The sequence below is a fragment of the Chlorocebus sabaeus genome, chromosome 11, assembly GCF_047675955.1.
Source record: "Chlorocebus sabaeus isolate Y175 chromosome 11, mChlSab1.0.hap1, whole genome shotgun sequence".
Taxonomy (NCBI): domain Eukaryota; kingdom Metazoa; phylum Chordata; class Mammalia; order Primates; family Cercopithecidae; genus Chlorocebus; species Chlorocebus sabaeus.
The window spans coordinates 61,595,332-61,615,055 of NC_132914.1; the positions used below are offsets into that span (position 1 = coordinate 61,595,332).

At 43.4% G+C, this 19,724-nt stretch overlaps 1 protein-coding gene across 2 annotated transcripts in view; it reads left to right on the forward strand.

Moving 5' to 3' along the window:
- SRGAP1 (SLIT-ROBO Rho GTPase activating protein 1) overlaps window positions 1-19,439 on the forward strand; it is a 308,188-nt gene extending 288,749 nt beyond the window's left edge. For both annotated transcript variants that reach the window (XM_008003891.3, XM_008003892.3), the window contains exons 20-22: window positions 1,065-1,199; window positions 1,337-1,676; window positions 13,873-19,439. In XM_008003891.3, coding sequence (XP_008002082.1) covers window positions 1,065-1,199; window positions 1,337-1,676; window positions 13,873-14,250 — 853 coding nt within the window. In that variant the 3' untranslated portion in view covers window positions 14,251-19,439. The remainder of the gene's footprint in view (window positions 1-1,064; window positions 1,200-1,336; window positions 1,677-13,872) is intronic.
- The last annotated feature ends 285 nt before the right edge of the window (window positions 19,440-19,724 follow it).

Sequence of the window (19,724 nt, forward strand, 5' to 3'; positions counted from 1 at the left end):
CCTAAAGTCAGAGGGAATCATTGCTATGCTGTTTTTTGTTTTGTTTTGTTTTTTGCTGAGGAGAAAGCTCTAATTTCAAAAGTATTTAAAGACATGGGAAGATAGTCATAACATATTAAGTGAAAGAAACAGGTTGCAAAATAATGTGTAGTCCAAAAGTAGCTTTTTATGGAAAAAACAAATATAGGACACAAAAGGTATACAGTGACTGAATGATTCAGCCTGATTTCAGAAATGTTAAAATGTGTATCTCAGAAGCCAAGAAATGCGTGTATATACAGACACATAGTCATATATATCTGAAATATCTACATATAAATATATTCATATATAAAATAAATTTGCATAAATATCTGTACAGTCATGTACCACACAATGACATTTTGAGCATCAATGGACCACATATATGATGGTTGTCCCATAGGATTTAATATCCTATTTTTCCTGTACCTTTTCTATGTTTAGATATGTTTAGATACACAAGTACTTGGTTACACCATTGTGTTATAACTGCCTGTCACATTCAGTACAGTAACATGCTGTGCAGGTTTGTAGCCTAGGAGCAGTAGGCTCCACCATATTGCCTAGGTGTGCAATAGGCTGTACCATCTAGGTTTGTGTAAGTGCACTCTGTGATGTTCCCACAATGATGAGATTGCTTGACAACACATTTCTCAGAATGTATCCTCGCTGTTAAGCAACACGTGACTGTAGTATAAATGCCATACATATGTATGTGCACACTCACAGATCTGTATCCCAGGCGTAGAATAGAAGATGGAGGAGGATATTTCTTAAAATTCTCACAGTAGTTGTCTCTGGATGTTATATTATGGGTGATTATTTCACTCTTTTTTGTATAACTGAAATTGCTGTTTTACCTGTAATGAAATTATACTGCTTTCATAATGAAAAAAGTTATTTTAATAAAAGAAGGTCTTTCATACATAATGCTGTTTCATCCATAAATGCTATCACGTACATTTTTGTCTCCACTCATCTAGCAAATTTTGTAAAATTTGTAAATCTAGTAAATTTTGTCTCCACTCATCTTACTGTTTCAGGGATGATACGTTTTCAGACACTCTGAGCCAAAAAGCCGACAGTGAGGCCAGCAGTGGGCCAGTCACAGAAGACAAGTCCTCATCCAAGGACATGAACTCTCCGACAGACCGTCATCCTGACGGCTATTTAGCCAGGTAGGTAGAGCCTGGGAATCAGGCCCCTAAGCCTCCACTCCTCCCAGGGCCATAAGGAACCACTGCACCCTCAGCCTTGCAGTACTGCCCAGTGTGATAAGCTCTTCTGTTTTCTCCCTGTTTCTGTGAATGTCTAGGCAAAGAAAAAGAGGAGAGCCACCCCCTCCAGTAAGGCGTCCTGGCAGGACCAGTGATGGCCATTGCCCACTCCACCCTCCACATGCCCTTTCCAACTCCTCAGTTGACCTGGGGTCCCCAAGCCTCGCCAGTCACCCCCGGGGCCTGCTGCAGAACCGTGGCCTCAACAATGACAGTCCTGAGCGGAGGCGCAGGCCTGGCCATGGCAGCCTGACCAACATCAGCCGGCACGACTCCCTCAAGAAGATTGACAGCCCTCCCATTAGAAGGTCCACGTCATCAGGGCAATACACAGGCTTCAATGACCACAAGCCACTGGACCCAGAGACAATTGCTCAGGTACAATGCTTTTAATTACATATTGCATTTTAATTACTTAAGTGTGATGTAGGAGGTGTGAAGGATTTACTTTACGTAGCTATATCTCTGTATAGAATCAACTAAAGAAAACAGAAACAAAACCAGCTCATTCTTTAACTTAGGCCCTGACTGTGAGTCTTTTTTGAACAATTTGTTACTGGAGGGGCCCAAAGGTTCACAGTGATTTAAACAGAAACATGACAGAAACGTAGGACCTAGGACATTCAAACCTATCATTGTGAATAGCCAGAAAAACTTTGAAAAAGAAGAATGGGGAAGCAGTGGCCCTCCCAGATCCTAAATGCATTCTAAAGCTAGTAAAACAGACAGATGGATGAAACAGAATGGAGAGCCCAGAAACAGAAAAATCTTAAAACAGTAGTCCCTCCTTATCTGCAGGGCATATGTTTCAAGACCCCCAGTGGATGCCCGAAGCCACAGATAGTACAAACTCCTACTGTATATGATAAAGATGGCACTTTCAACTTACAAAAGATGAGCCCTAATAAATAATGTGATCAATAATAGATAGACATTTGAACAACAAGTCTGGATCTTATGTACCTCCTGAACACATCCAGGTCTTTGCTTCCCAACAGTGACTGCAGAGAAGGGCTCTGTAGTTTTCTTCTAATTATTAAAATTGACCAAGTAAAAGGGAAACAATACTAATGAATTTGCCCATCATTCTACCATTTTGCCCTCTGGTTCTGGCTCTTTTCACAGCATAGGCCATGAGAAAGTATGTTTGTAGGCCTGGTGGGTGGCTTACACCTGTAATCCCAACACTTTAGGAGGCTGAGGCAAGAAGATTGCTTGAGGTCAGGAGTTTGAGACAAGCCTGGTCAATATAGCACAACCCCATGTCTACAAAAAAACTTTTTTTAATTGGCTAGGTGTATTCGTCAGGGTTCTCTAGAGGGACAGAACTAATGGAATATATATACATATAAAGGGAAGTTTATTAAGTATTAACTCACACGATCACAGAGTCCCACAATAGACCGTCTGCAGGCTGAGGAGCAAGGAGAGCCAGTCCAAGTTCCAAAACTGAAGAACGTGGAGTCCGACATTCGAGGGCAGGAAGCATCCTGCATGGGAGGAAGATGTAGGCTGGGAGGCTAGGCTGGTCTAACCTTTCCATGTTTTTCTGCCTGCTTTATATTCACTGACAGCTGATTAGATGGTGCCCATCCAGATTAAGGGTGGATCTGCCTTTCCCAGCCCACTGACTCAAATGTTAATTTCCTCTGGCAACCCCCTCACAGACACACCAGGAGTAACACTTTACATCCTTCAATCCAATCAAGTTGACACTTTAATATTAACCATCCCAAGTCTACCCCTTGTCAACTTGAACCCATAAACATCTCCTGAGATCATACATAATCTTCAAATAAAAACAATAATAAGTTCATAATTACGCTTAACATAATACACTTGTCCTTTCCTATAACCGGAAATGCACCAATCCCCAACCCAAATGCTATTACATAAAGTTAACAATACTTAAATGCTGATAGGAAGTCAATATAATCTTATGTCACATGCTAAAGGAAAAAGGAAATAAAATGAAGATATTTTCCTAGTACAAGTGTATACATGCACAAACATGTTTTTAACGAAAGAAGGAGGAAATACACGTGACAATTACAGTCCCTGTTTCCACGTGGTCATAGCTGGTATTGATGACTACCTTCTACTACCCATTCTGTATTCCCTTTGCCTTCAGCAAGCACCTCAGCAGGTCGTGTTTTTGTTGTTGTTGTTGTTCTTCTGGCAGAGTGACCCAAACCTTCATTCCTGACGGGTCTGGACCATTTGTAGTCCTGTCTGGATTGGGTTGTTGTAGTTTCCCATTGACCTTAATCACAGAGCATGGTAATACTAAGAGACGCCCTAATGGAGCTCCTGTATTCCATGCACACTCTTTTTTACCTCCATTGTGGACTAGTAGACTGATTTCATCTTGATAGTCCAAGTCAGTCACCCGAGCCAACACTGTAACTCCTTTCTTAGTCTGTTGCCTTAAAGGTAGGAGGAGCCCAAAGTGTCCAGGTGGCAAACTTAACTTAATGGGATCGTCGCTGTGTCTCCTGGTGGCACTTTCCTCCCTCTGGAACTAAGACCTGTAAGCCAGCAGAACATAATGTCGTGGGAATAGGAAGTAAAAATGTTGCTACTGGGTCACTAGAGGTGATGATGCATGGTGCCACTTCCACTTCCACCCCTTGATTCCTGGACCCGTGAATCCTGGCTATGGAAGAAACAGCACCATATATTGGACACTGATTCAGAGCATACACAGCCTTCTGGGGAACTTTGCCCCAGCCCTGCAAAGTATAGTCACCTCATTGGCATTGTAATTGTGACTTCAAAAGGCCTTTCCACCACTCTATCAATCCAGCTGCTTCAGGATGATAGGGAACATGGTAAGACCCGTGAATTCCATAAGCATGAGCCCACTGCCACTCTTCTTTAGCCATAAAGTAAGTGCCTTGGTCAGAGGCAATGCTGTGTGGAATACCATGACAGTGGGTAAGGCATTCCGTGAGTCCACAGATGGTAGTCTTGGCAGAAGCATTGCATGCAGAATAGACAAACCCATATCTGGAGTAACTTTCTCTTCCAGTGAGGACAAACCCTTTTTCATGATGGAAGAGGTCCAGTATAATCAACCTGCCACCAGGTAGCTGGTTGATCACGCTGAGGAATGGTGCCATATCGAGGGCTGTGTTGGCTTCTGCTGCTGGCAAATTGGGCACTAAGCAGTAGCCATAGCCAGGTCAGCCTTGGTGAGTGGAAGTCCATGTTGCTGAGTCCATGCATAACCTCCATCCCTGCACTATGGCCACTTTGTTCATGGGCCCATTGAGTGATGACGGGGTGGCTGGGGAAAGAGGCTGAGTGGTGTCGATAGAATGGGTCATCCTGTCCTCTTGATTATCAAAATCCTCCTCTGCTGAGGTCACCCATTGGTGACCACTCACATGGGATACAAATATCTTCACAGTTTTTGACCACTCAGAAAGGTCCATCCACATACCTCTTCCACAAATTTCTTCATCACCAATTTTCCAATCATACTTCTTCTAAGTCCCTGACCATCCAACCAAACCATTGGCTACAGTCCATGAATCAGCATATAATCACACATCTGGCCATTCCTCTTTCCGTGCAGAGTGCACAGCCAGGTGCACTGCTTGAAATTCTGCCCACTGGGAAAGATTCCCTTCACCACTGTCCTTCAGGGATGTCCTAGAAAGGGGCTGTAGTACTGTCCACTTTTGGGTGGTGCCTGCGTATCATGCAGAATCACCTGTGAACCAGGCCCTAGTCTTCTCTTCCTCTGTCAGCTGATCAGAGGGAACTCCCCCTGAGGCCATCAGTACAGGCTGTGCGAAAGAGTAGAGACCCTGGGCATTTGAGCCACTTCCTCATGTAACTTATGCCTTCAGGAGCTGCTTGAGCCCAATCACATATATACCACTTCCATTTGATGATGGAATGCTGCTGTGCACGACCCGCTTTATGGCTCGATGTGTCAGAAAGCACCCAGTTCATGATAGGCAGTTCAGGTTGCATGGTGACTTGATGACCCATAGTCAAATGTTCAGTTTTCACCAAAGCCCAGTAACAGGCCAAGAGCTGTCTCTCAAAAGGAGAGTAGTTGGCCAGGCGCGGTGGTTCATGCCTGTAATCCCTGCACTTTGGGAAGCCAAGGCAGGTGGATCACGAGGTCAGGAGTTCAAGACCAACCCGACCAATATGGTGAAACCCCATCTCTACTAAAAATGCAAAAACTAGCCATGTGTGGTGGCATGCACCTATAGTCCCAGCTACTCGGGAGGTTGAGGCAGAAGAATCACTTGAACCAGGGAGGTGGAGGTTGCAGTGAGCTGAGATCATGCCACTGTACTCCAGCCTGGGTGACAGAGAGAGACTCCATCTCATAAAGAAAAGGAGAGTAATTCTCTGCAGAAGAAGGCAGGGCATTGCTCCAAAATCCTAGAGGCCTCTGCTGTGATTCACCTATGGGGGTCTGCCAAAGGCTCTAAACAGCATCCCTATCTGTCACTTGACACCTCAAGTACCATTGGATCTGCTGGGTCCTATGGCCCAAGGGACAGAGCAGCTTGCACAGTAGCCTGGACCTGTTGCAGAGCCTTTTCCTGTTCTGGACTCCACTCAAAACTGGCAGCCTTTTGAGTGACTCAATAAATGGGTCAGAGACTCAATAAATGGGCCAGAGTAACACACCCAAAAGAGGAACGTGTTGCCTCCAAAATCCAAATGGGCCCACTAGGCGTTGTGCCTCTTTCTTGGTTGCAGGAGGGGCCAAACGCAGCAACTTATCCTTCACCTTACAAGGAATATCTTGATAGGCCCCACACCACTGGACCCCTAGAAATTTTACTGAGGTAGAAGGTCCCTGAATTTTAGTCAAATTTTTTACCCATCCTCTAGCACACAGATGTCTCACCAATAAGTCCAATGTGTTTGCTGCTTCTTGCTCACTGGATCCAATCAGCATAATGTCTTCAATATAATGGACCAGCGTGATATCTTGCAGAAGCAAAAAGCAATCAAGGTCTCTCCAAGTAAGATTATGACACAAAGCCAGAGAGTTGATATGCCCCTGAGGTAGGACAGTAAAGGTATCCTGCTGGCCTTGCCAGCTGAAGGCAAATTGCTTCTGGTGGGCCTTATGGACAAGAATGGAGAAAAAGGCATTTTCCAAGTCAGTGGCACCATACCAGGTACCAGGAGATGTGTTTATTTGCTCAAGCAATGAAACTACATCTAGTTTAGCAACTGCACTTGGAGTCACCACTTGGTTAAGCTTACAGTAATCCACTGTCATTCTCCAAGATCCATCTGTCTTCTGCACAGGCCAAATGGGAGAGTTGAACGAGGATGTGGTGGGAATCACCACCCCTGCATCTTTCAAGTCCTTGATGGTGGCACTAATCTCCATGATCCCTCCAGGGATGCAATATTGTTTTTAATTTACTATTTTTCTAGATAAAGGCTGCTCTAATGGCTTCCATTTGGCCTTTCCCACATAGTAGCCCCCACCCTACCAGTCCAGGAGCCAATGTGGGGGTTCTGCCAGCTGCTAAGTATGTCTGTGCCAATTATGCATTCTGGCACTGGGGAAATGACCACAGGAGAAGTCTGGGGACCCACTAGACTCACTGTAAGTCAGACCTGAGCTAAAACTCCATTAATTACCTGACCTCCACAAGCCACTACTTTAACTGGAGCACCACAATGACGTTTTTGGTCCCCCGGAATCAATGTCAGCTCAGAGCCAGTGTCCATTAGTTCCCAAAATGTCTGATCATTTCCCTTTCCCCACTACACAGTTACCCTGGTAAAAGGCTGGAGGTCTCCTTGGGGAAGTATGGGATAAAGATTCACTGCATAAATTGTCAGTAATATAGTGGGGTCCTTCCTCAAGGGGACTTGGCCTCCCCTTCATTCAAGAGGTTCTGGGTCTGTAAACTGGGTCAAGTCTGGAAATTGATTGAGGGGCTGTGATTCTCTGTTTTTGTAATTCAAATTAGTCTTTTGTCCATCTGACCTAGAAGTTTTCTGCTTGTATAAATTAAGTAGGAATGCAGTAGGCTTCCTATCAATTTCACTTCTAGGAACACCATGATTAATTAGCCAATGCCAGAGCTCTGCATGAGTCAGACTATTCTGCTTGCTGCTTTGCCTCTGCTATCCATTACAGTAGCTACGCCCACCTTGTCTTTGACAGTTGAGTGTCACCACTTGGCTTCTGCCACCTCAGGATCCTATTATGTCCATTGTATTTAAATTTTGTAGTTGAGTGACTGCGGTTCCCACTGTTAGATCTCACATACAGAGAACAACAATTACAGGGCTCTTCAAAGATGCAAGTGCTGGCCAGGCACAGTGGTTCACGCCTGTAATCCCAGCACTTTGGGAGGCCGAGGCAGGCAGATCACAAGGGCAGGAGATCGAGATCATCCTGGCTAACATGGTGAAACCCCATCTCTACCAAAAATATAAAAAATTAGCCAGGCATGGTGATGGGTGCCTGTAATCCCAGCTACTCGGGAGACTGAGGCAGGAGAATGGCGTGAACCCAGGAGGCAGAGCTTGCAGTGAGCCGAGATCGCGCCACTGCACTCCAGCCTGGATGAAAGAACCAGACTCCATCTCAAAAAAAAAATGCAAGTGCTGCCCTCACAAATCTGTTTTGCAAGGCATTGGTCAAGGGCTCCCCCAGCTGGGATGAGTAGGTCTAAAGTGACTAATCCACTCCACCATCCCAATCTCCCTAAGCCCTTGGTTCCCTTCCTCTATATTAACCAAGGGAGATCAGGCATTTCCAGCTCACTCACAGTGGGCCATCTTTCAATCCACATTTCAGTTAACCAAGCAAATAAACTATTAGAACCTTTTTTAACTCCCCGAGCTGCAACATTAAATGCAGAGTTCCTACTTAGTGGGCCCAAATCAATAATTTCAGCCTGATCTGACTCTATGTTCCATCTACCATTATCCCACACCCTTAATATCCATTCCCATGCCTGTTCTCCAGATTTATATTTATATAAATTAGAAAACTCAAGGAGTTCTTTTCTAGCGTAGTGCACCTCTTCATGGGTCACACTCTCAACCTCACCTCCAAGGGCCCGCCAGGACATTAGTCTAGTTATAGGTCTAGAAGCAAACAGGTGTTAGGGATGGTTCCTGAGGAGAGTCAACATTATCTTGCCTGGCAACTGCCTCACGGGAGGCCATCACCATTGCCTCAGGCAGCGCAGGGTTTATCTTCTCAAACAAAGGTGGAAAGGCTGATGGCAGCATGGGTCAGGGAGGGGATGTTGCCACTACTGGGGATAGGGAAGCCATTTCTTCTGGCAAAAAAGGTTCATCAGAGTTTACAAGCTCAGTGTCCCCAGCTTCATCAGGGTCCTCTCACACATCCCCATTCCAAGTTATAGGGTCCCACTCTTTTCCAATCAATGCCCTCGCTTTAACAGTAGACACCTAGCAAGGCTGTGCATGCACTTTTAATTGCAGGTCAGCCACTCTAATGATAAGAGCTTGTGTCTGGTTTTCCACAATTTCAGCTCTTTCTCTGCAGGAGATAAGACTCTCACTCAGGGCAGTCTTAGCAGATTTGAGGCTCAGTATCTGCTTCTGAAGCCAGGAGATAGAATCCTTGAGTTCATCATTGTTTTTCATTACTTTGTCCACTGAACTTAGGAACAACCAACGAGCTTCTTTATGTTCCTTGGTTCTCTACACAGTACTCCATACAAATGTATTACGTATGGAGTTACTAAACTCCTTGCCTCTTATGAGCGATGAATCAGGAGTGTCAAATGCATGTATTTTGCATAACTCTCTAAACAATTCACACCAAGGACTATCAGTGTTCTTCATCCTATTAGAAGTAGAGTCCTTAGTATTCTGGGGTCTAATCATATAAAGCAGAAGCCCCAAAACCAATGAAAGAACTCCATCCTTAATATTCTGTTCCTCTAGAACCATTCCTGATACCAAAATCTATATTAGTCAGGGTTCTCTGGAGGTACAGAATTAATGGAATACATATACATATAAAGGTGAGTTTATTAAGTGTTAACTCACACAATCACAAAGTCCCACAATAAGCCGTCTGCAGGCTGAGGAGCAGGGAGAGTCAGTCCAAGTTCCAAAACTGAAGAACTTGGAGTCTGATGTTTGAGAGAAGGAAGCATCCAGCATGGGAGAAAGATGTAGGCTGAGAGGCTAGGCCAGTCTAACCTTTTCACGTTCTTCTGCCTGCTTTATATTCACTGGCAGCTGATTAGATGGTGCCCATCCAGATTAGGGGTAGGTCTGCCTTCCCCAACCCACTGACTCAAATGTTAATCTCCTTTGGCAACACCCTCACAGATACACTTTTGCATCCTTCAATCCAGTCAAGTTGACACTAGGTATTAACCATCACACTAAGAGTGGTGGTGCGTGTCTGCAGTCCCAGGTACTTTGGAAGCTGAGGCAAGAGGATTGCTTGAGCCCAGGAGTTGGAGGCTGCAATAAGTTATGATTGCCCTACTGCACTCCAGTCAGGGTGACAGACCAAGACCCTGTGTCCAAATATATGTATGTTTATAGTCAGCGAGAAAAGAGGTGAATAGATTCAGGGTTTACCATTCAAATAATCTAAAGCAGCTTCCAGCTATCACTGAAGTTTAAAAACTAAGTAGATTTCAAAAAAGAGTGAATGAGAAATGAATGAAACATGGAAAAGTATTAAAGGTGGGTTATTTTTAATAAAAAACACCCAAGGAATCCGGCCCCAATATGACAAATGTCCAAGCTATTTTCAGTGTTCTAACTAAAAAGAATTTGGGATAGCAAATTAGATTGTGAGAAGTTTAATGTGTTTTTTAAAAATTAAAGCAATTTTAAATGTATAGCAACTTCTCAGCAAAAACCAAAAAGGCTTTGACTGTTTTATTTTTTTCTGTTTAAAGTGCTATGCAAGGCCCTTTGAGGCATATTTACAACCAGCAATATTTTACTATAGCTGAATGTAATGATTTGAGACACTTATAATATCACTGCTTATAATAAGCAGGTGAAACATAATTTGGGTTAGAGAGACAGGGATTTAGGTGCTTGGAGGTAGGAAGGCATATAAGGTCTGTTTAACCCTTTGACTTCTAGAATCAGGAAATTTTTTTTAATTGTAAATTATAAAAACAGGCCAGGCACAGTGGCTCATGCCTGTAATCCCACCACTTTGGGAGGCTGAGGCGCATGGATCACTTGAGGTCAGGAGTTTGAGACCAGCCTGGCCAACATAGTGACACCCCGTCTCTACAAAAAATACAAAAAATTAGCTGGGTATGGTGGCAGGCACCTGTAATCCGAGTTACTCGGGTGGCTGAGACACAAGAATCGCTTGAACCCAGGAGGCGGAGGTTGCAGTGAGCTGAGATCGCAGTATTGCGTTCCAGCCTAGGTGACAGAGTGAGACTCCGTCTCAAACAAAAAAAAATGTAAATTGTAAAAACAAAAACTCAACAGATAACTAGGCTCCGCACATGTCTCTGAGGTAAATACTTGTAAAAAAAACAAATCCATATGTTTAGCCACAAACAGAAATTACATATGAAAATAATTACTTGAAAAGTGATGTCACCCTCATAAACTGGCTTCCAGATTTGCTTTTTATCTTTCCATCTTTAGCCTTCAGATTTTCCCATGGGGACAAGTAAGCATGCCATCATTGTGTTCATTAAAAAAATGCAAATTATTTTATTAAACAAATTAATGGAATGCCTAATGGAGATTTTTCAAAAGACTACCACATCCATACATAATCATCATATCTTGGTTTATTCATTATTGGAGACTGTGATTTAATATCAGTGTCTTAGATTATTCATTTAGCAAATCTTTATTGAGCATTTACTGTATGCCAGGTCTCCCACTAGGTTTTATGCAAACAAAGTTAAACAATAGCCGCAGCCTCTAACTGCTCACATTCAGTCTAGTTGAGGAGATGAATAGGGAAATGAGTTACCATTAAACGGTGCCATGAGGGGTATGCTCCAGATGAGTGGGAGAAGCCCTGGGAATATGTCGGGAAGAGATATTTCAGTCACCAGGGCAGTGGATCTCTACCATCTCACACAACACTCTGCCTTTTTCTTTCTTAATTGTGGTTAAAAAATAAAATAAAATAAAATTGACCATCTTAACCATTTTTAAATGTATAGTTCAGAAAAGTATATTCACAATGTTGTGAAACATCGCTCCAGAATGTGTTCGTCTCACAAAACCAAAACCCGGTACACATTACACACCTCCCATTTCACCTTCCTCCAGTCCCTGGCAACCACCATTCTACTTTTTGTTTCCATGAATTGGACTCCGTTAGATACCGCATATAAGTGGAATCATACAGTATTGGTATTTTTTGTGACTGGCTCATTTCATTTAGTGTAATGTCCTCAAGGTTTACACATGCTGTAGCACACGATAGGACTTACTTCCCTTTAAGGCTGAATGATACTCCGTTGTATGTATATACCACATTTTCTTTATCCATCCATTGATGGAGCACACTCCACCTTTTTGAAACAAATTTATTGTAACTTCCCCCTTTTACTATCTGAAATAAATTGACCTTTTTTTTTTTTTTTTTTTTTTTTTCTGAGATGGAGTCTCACTCTGTCACTCAGGCTGGAGTGAAGTTGTGCTATCTCGGCTCACTGCGACCTCCACCTCCTGGGTTCAAGCAATTCTCCTGCCTCAGCCTTGAGAGTAGCTGGGGGTGTGCCACCATGCCCAGCTATCTGAAATAAATTGATTGATATATCTCTTTTGAAAATATATATATAAAGCTCTAAATAGAATATAAAATTAAAGGGAAGTTGATATTAAAACAAATGTATTTCAGTTAATTATCAACTACACTAGAAGACAAATGAAGTAGTGATGCTTTCACCTACATGGTAGAATTTCCATAAATGCAATAATTAAAAATGCATGTCGATATGGGAGTATTCAGTTAATTGAGTTAATAAGTCAAATTCCATGAAAAGAGCTTCCATTAGTGATAATATTTCTCCAAAATGGTGAACAACCCTTGGTCATACTGTTACACTCAAAACAAAAAATAACTTCCCTAAAACAATAACATTCCTAAAAAATTTAACGCCACCCAAAAGATATTTTATGTTTATATATTAGAAAAAGAGGTTCTAGACTCACGTTCTTAAGAAGAGAATTTTTACCTATATAAATGTCTGGAGGACATTCAAAAGTTGAACAAGGTGCAGGAAAATTCACTGCATGTAAACGCACGAGGGCACTTGCAAGATACCTAATATGTCTGAGCCTGCCCATCAGCTGCCAATAATGCAACCTTGTTATTGTGACATTAAAATCCACACACACACAACATATTACAAAAATGCCCTCTATGAGACAGTACCACTTTCATTGAGATCCACTGGAAAATTGTATCAGGGGAAGACTTAAACTGAATTTCGAAGAACTTCTTGGAATTAGCCAAGTGTATAGTAAGTGCTCAAAAATTTGTAGAATGAATGAATGAAGCCAGATTTTTTTATTCCTATTATATTTATTTCTTGAGAAATTATTGCAGTATCTAAATTTAAACTTTTATCATAAAAGTTGAAAAGCTTGCCCAGTGCGGTGGCTCATGCCTGTAATCCCAGCACTTTGGGAGGCCGAGGCAGGCAGATCATGAGGTCAGGAGTTCGAGACCAGCCTGGCCAACATGGTGAAACCCCATCTCTACTAAAAATACAAAAATTAGCCAGGCATGGTGGTGTGGGCCTGTAATCCCAGCTACTTTGGAGTCTGAGGCAGGATAATTGTTTGAACCTGGGAGGCAGAGGTTGCAGTAAGCCAAGATCACGTCACTGCACTCCAGCCTGGGTGACAGAGCGAGACTCCGTCTTGGGGGGGAAAAAAAAGTTGAAAAACTGTTTTTCAAAAGTTTTCATAAACTTTTATCATAAGTTGAAATAGAATTCTATATTAATAAGTCAGCAGGCAGACGTGGTGGCCTACACCTCTAATCCCAGCACTTTAGGAGGCGGGAAGCAGGAGGATTACTTGAGCCCAGGAGTTCAAGACCAACCTGGGCAACTAGCAAGACCCCATCTCTACAAAAAATTTAAATATTAGCCAGGTGTGGTAGCACACACCTGTGGTCCCAGCTACTCGGGAGGCTACGCAGGAGGTAGCACACACCTGTGGTCCCAGCTACTCGGGAGGTGGGAGGATCATATGAGCCCAGGAGGTCGAGACCGTAGTGAGCTGATTCGCACCACTGCACTCTGCCTGGCAGAGTGAGACCCTGCCTCAAAAAAAAAAATTTTAAGTCAGCATGTAAGTCAGAGACCATTAGAAGGCTACATAGGGCCTTAGGAAGGCCAGTGTTTGATACATGGCTCTGTGAGCCATTGCATCTCAGTCTCCTGAATCAAGAATCAAAATGATTGTGTGAGATGGTATTATGTTTATATATTCTGCGGACTATGGAGTTAAAGATATTCATACTCTGCTGGGCCATTTACTTTGAAATTAAGTGTCTGGGTTTCTATACATTAGTATTCATTATCAGTCTGTGCTTTCTCTCTTTCTGATTATTCTTCAATAGGATATTGAAGAAACGATGAACACAGCTTTGAATGAACTCCGAGAACTGGAGAGACAGAGCACAGCAAAGCATGCCCCTGATGTGGTGCTGGATACCCTGGAGCAAGTGAAAAACTCTCCCACCCCTGCCACTTCCACGGAATCTCTCAGCCCTTTGCACAACGTTGCCCTCAGGAGCTCCGAGCCTCAGATTCGACGTAGCACTAGCTCCTCCAGTGACACAATGAGTACTTTCAAGCCTATGGTGGCACCCAGAATGGGTGTGCAGCTGAAGCCTCCAGCCCTTAGGCCAAAACCTGCTGTTCTTCCAAAAACAAATCCTACCATAGGACCTGCCCCGCCTCCCCAGGGTCCAACAGACAAGTCTTGCACGATGTAAAAACCAGCCAAGCAAGGCCATAAAGGGAGGTGACTTTAAAAAAAAAAAAAATGGATTAGTGACAAAATCACTGATCCATAACTTTCCTTAGTTTTGTGCTTATAACTGGAGATCTTTTGGCTTTTCTATGTTGTCGAATGTAATGTCTGAGACTAGCTAAATTAACACGGGCATTTGTATTTTGTAATTTTTTAAAATAACTGGACATATGTCATTTTAAGGACAATAGAAACACTTAGACTTACTTGAAAATCCAATGCTGCACCACTTGTAATGAAGACAACACCGCTCTCCACATCGTACAGAGCTTCAGGTTTAGTGTAGCCCAGGTGAGTCAGAAAGGTTGTGACCTGAAGGCAGAAGACCCCGAATTCCACACCTCACTGGAGTATAGCCAGTGTTGGTCTGTGGCACTTGGGCTGAAAAGTGATAATGGTGTTGCGTGGTAGCTGACAATGAGCACCTTCCATTCCATGTGGAGTGGGATTTAGCTCATGCAAAAGACTTGCAGTTGTCTCCATGGGGCGATCCCAGCGGGACTGTCAGTCCGCAGCTCGAGTGGGTTGGATGCTTGCCTCTTTCCTAACAGTTATTTCCCCGGGTCCAGCTTAAAGACTCAATGGAATTGGGTCGAACCTCTGCTGTTATTGCTTGAACTTAACCTGGGAAAGGAGAGGAAGACACCATCTCCAAAGCTATTAATGTCACTCCTTTTGTGAGCATGATTAGGCCTCGGAGATTTCCAAGTCCCTCCCCTACACTTACAAACGACTAGAAGGGTTTCATTTTAAAGACTTTCTGGTTACAGTACTCCACGAACTCCTCCAAAGATTCGTTGTTCAATAACTGCCTAGAAAATGTTTCTATCTCCCCAAATCCCTGTGTTCTCCTCTGTGGAAATGGAGGCAGCAAGAAGCACCTGAGGCCTTGGTTCATGCAGTGTTCTCTTTTGACTAAATCACCTAGGTTCCTTTAAACATGCTGCAAAGCCCAGGCATGGTGGTGCACACTGTAGTCCCAGCTACTCAGGTGGTTTACACAGGAGGATGGCTTTGGGCCTAGCAGTTCGAATCCAACCTGGGCAGCATAGTGTGAGACCCTGTCTCTTCAAAAAAAAAAAAAAAAAATGCTCCAAAGACCTGATGATCCTAAATTTGAAATCCCAACTGTCCTCTCCATTTGTCTTTGAGCCAACCCCAAACTGGCCCTGGTACCTGATACCAGGTACCAGGCAGGGCCATCAGCAGATGACCTTGTAGTTCTCACCCAATTGTGTACTTCACAACCACAACTTCTTTTTCTTTGTCCCTTTTCCCTTTTTTGCTTTCGTTTTTGTATGCGGTCTCTATATCACTCCCATAGTCAGCGGAACTCTCAATTGGAGACGCTCTTTCTCTGGCATCCTAGCACACAGACAATTTTTAAGCCTATATTTATGCTATATCTTCCCCCTATCTTAAGAAAATTTGCTTTGAATTCCATTCTCCTACCAGCAGCAGCTGATATCACCTGTAGACCTGTGAGCATTTTATCGACTCTATCATTGAAGTTACTGATATTTTTGTTGTTGTTGTTGTTGTTGAGAAAAATGGATTTCCCAGAACTAATCCCTCTGGCCCACCATTAATTTCCTTCTTGGTTTCATTTCAAACTGGCAGCCAATTGCACGCACACCTAAGAGCTACACAGTGTAGATTTTACTTCATCAGCCCATTGGTGAATGCATCATGCAGAAATGAATTGGGATCTATACTAAAATCAAGATCATAACTTTGATCTCTACCTCAGTTTGCCCGTCTAGTCATTCTATTGCAGGAAGAGATTAAATCGATGAGATATTCTTACCTTTCAAAGTCACACTGCTGATTGCTTGCCTGTGGCCTGATTTCACAAATGAATAGTGTTTTTTTTCCCCATGTATTTCTAGGTATGGTAAACTTTTAAACCTCCAAATTTGCAGAGCCATACTTTTTGCCCATTTTGAAAAAGCAGCCCAGGACAGTACCTTGTCCAGCCCCTCCCCGTTTCCTCTGAGCTTTTGGGGTCCTTCAGCACCCTTGGACACCATGGAGATCCAGCCGGGACTGAGCTTTGAATAGCACTAGCCCTTTTAAACAATCCTCACAAATTCCTTAGGAAGTTTAAACTTTCCTAAATAATCCCCCACTTTTTTTTTTTTTTTTTTTTTTTTTTTTTTTGAGTTGGAGTCTTGCTCTGTCGCCCGGGCCAGAATACAGTGGTGCAACCTCTGCTCACTGCAACCTCTGCTCACTGCAACCTCCATCTCCTGGGTTCAAGCAATACTCTTGAGTAGCTGGGATTATAGGTGCCGCCACCACGCCCAGCTAACTTTTGTATTTTTAGTAGAGACGGGGTTTCACCATGTTGGCCAGACTGGTCTCAAACTCCTGACCTCAGATGATCCGATGGCCTCAGCCTCCAAAAGTGCTGGGATTACAGATGTGAGCCACCATGCCCAGCCATTCCCCCACTTCTTTAAAATAGTAAGAATTCTTAAAAACCATATTCCTTGTTTGATGGAAGAGTAAGATGTTAACAGAGGGCATCAAAGGGCCAGAGATGTCTTTGAATTTATTTTTTTTCAGTGTCTTTTCTGAGCTTTTCAGATCTTCCTCCTGCCTGTTCATTTATTCAGCCTTCTATCTGGTCATCCTCCCCAGCAGCTCTTCTCTCTGGTGTGTCCACCTGTGGTGGAATGAGGATTGCCTTTCTGTGCTCCCCCTCAGGACTCTGCTGTCTTGGTGGGCAGGAGTCGTGCTGCTGCAGAGCCTCAGAGGCTGTGCCTTCTTTCAGGAAACAGCTCCTAATACTCTCCCATCACTCACTTTACCTGTCTCCATCTTATTTCCCTATACTCCTATTGTCACCTTGAGACTTTTTTTTTTCCAATTCCATATGAAGGGTATGACCTCAGTGAGTGAGGACTCAGTAAAGACTCACCTCTCCTTACTTGGTTTAGTAAATGTCTTCAGATACCAGAGGTAAGACAAGGTGGCCACTTCACAAAGAATCCAGAATCATGCTCAGTAAAGCTTATTAAGAGCCACTGCAGCTGAGAGGGTTCACAGCCTTTCTTTCTAGCGACAGAGGCAGCACGCAGGGGAGGTGGGAAGACACAGGGAAACGAGAGAGGAGAAGGAGAATGAGGCCTTGAGGTGTTCTGCCCCCAGTTTCAAGGAGCTTATCAGGTTTCATGGGCAGTTTGGGGAGGGGGGCATTTTGATGGTGGGTAAATGATGGCTCTACAAAGATTACCTGACTCCACTTACACAAGAATATGTATTCACAGCTGATAAAACTATGTGTTCACATCCCATCCATAGAACTCACTGAAGGAGATTCACCAAGTCAGCCTTTTGGACTGGGTTGGGGTTTGGGGAGTGGATTTGGGGATAGAGAGAAAGGTACTTAGTACACATTTTCTAATGGGTGTTATGTGAACTGTTTGAACCTGCTGAGTGGCGCTTTGTAGAGCTCCATGTTCACTCACATTCAGCGTCAGCACCATTCAACAGATTAGCACATCTTCGTACAACATCATCTGGCTTTGGTGTCCCTCAAGCCACCTGTAGAATAATTTATGGCAGGGTCCCACAATCTACTGCAATGATCATGAACAGCTATCAGTGGATGTACTGCTCCAAGAGTCAAATTGTATCAGTTAAGGGTTTTCCAACTTTTGCTATTCTTCCCCACCAAAAAGGGGGGGGCAGTTATAATTTAAAGAAAAGGAAAAGAGGGGTGGGTTGGTAGTTGTGACCTTAACATTTAGGAATGACATAGCCTCTGGAGTCTACAAACTGAAGAAACTTTCATCTGATCAGCCTTGGAAATCCAGTTAAAGAGCCTATGGGTCTCTTGAGGGGGAGTTAGAGGATTCAAATTTGGGATGATGCTCATTGATTCCTGACCATAGCAGTGAGAGGCCATTTTTTGTGCAGGAAATGTGCTTGGGACTCAGTCTTGTTTTCGATTTTCCACCACAGAAACCCTGAGACACAGAGCAGCTTAGAAGGCTCTACCCATGCGTAAACAGAGCTCCCTGCTCCAGACCACCTGCCACCCACCTCCCAAGCTGAGAACACAAGCTCCAGCTGGGCTGGAGAGTCAGGCTTGGTGCAGGGTGACTTTCGTGAAGTTTTGTCAGATCCACAAAGCAAACTGGAATTTGAGCTTTCACTTACCCCAGTATACTTTCTTTAAAAAGTGGGAAAAAAAAAAAAAAAAAAAAAAAAGTCTATGTGGTATAATCGAGATGGATACCTGTGTCTTTAAATTACGTAGGGAATTTTGTATGTTTAAATAATTGTACTGGGTTCCATAATGCTTATCTTAGAAACTGTAGTAAAAGAAAATATATGAACTGTGCATTTGTGAATGCCCCCCTTAGAGCATTCATCCAAGTTCAGTGTGTAGTGTGATGGTTATTATAGATATTTAAAGTATAGTAAGTGGCTGTGTAACAGGAGAGGCTACTGTTTACCTACGTACTGAAGGGTAACTGCTGCCTGCGTAATTAAATCAGTATTGTCCTTTCCTGTCGGTTTGATCAATTGCAGTACCGGTAGCTTCCTGCTTGTGACTGTTACCTAATTGTGTCAATGTACATCTGTAGTATGTACATGTGAAAGTGCCTTTCTATTTTAGAGGAGTCTTAGCCTTGCTCTTGTACCGTTGCCCCACTCTGTGCCCCACCTCCACCTCCTCCTTCCAATTCCTGCTGCCCACTCCAGTGTTTTGAAGCTTCCTCCCTCTCCCCCACCTTCTCCATCCCCTCCCTCCTGTGCCTCAGTGCTCAGTAGTGTCCCATCTTGCATCCCTGTCGGTCCTCAGACTGTCTTGTTTTCCTTGTAGACGTGATTGTGCCTTTCTCACCCCTGTGTCCTCCCATCCCACCGCATCCATACCCCGCTCATGTGCTGCTGACAGCATCGCGCTCGCCCGTGCTCTGTACTGCCTCTCATCATTTCATTCCCTCCTCTCTGAGGTGAAAATAAAGGGGGATACTTTTACAGTTCTGGAAAGAAAAAAATGTTTTGTTAATCTGTTGTGACAATGCACTTTTATGTATAGTACTGTACATTTTGGCATGTACCATTACAGGCTTCAGTATACAGTCAGGTTTGTTCTTCACGGTGTATCTTTATAATAAATAAGATAGTTCTGGCTGCCTTTGTCTGCTTCCAGTTTGATGTGCATCTCTGTGGTGTCTTCGTTCCTTTCCTTTCTCTCATCACTACTTTCTCCCTGACAGCTAGTTTGCATTAAATAATATGCAACTTTTACCTTTAAAATATTTTTTTATCTCACTTCCATTTCTTGTTCATTTGCAAATAGGGTGGCCTGCACAGGGCCCTGTCCATGAAGCTGTGGTTTTTCAGTCATGGTTTGGAGGCTCAATGTGTAGTCAGAGAAGAGTGTTGGGAGAGACTTAACTGAGAAGCTGAGAGTGT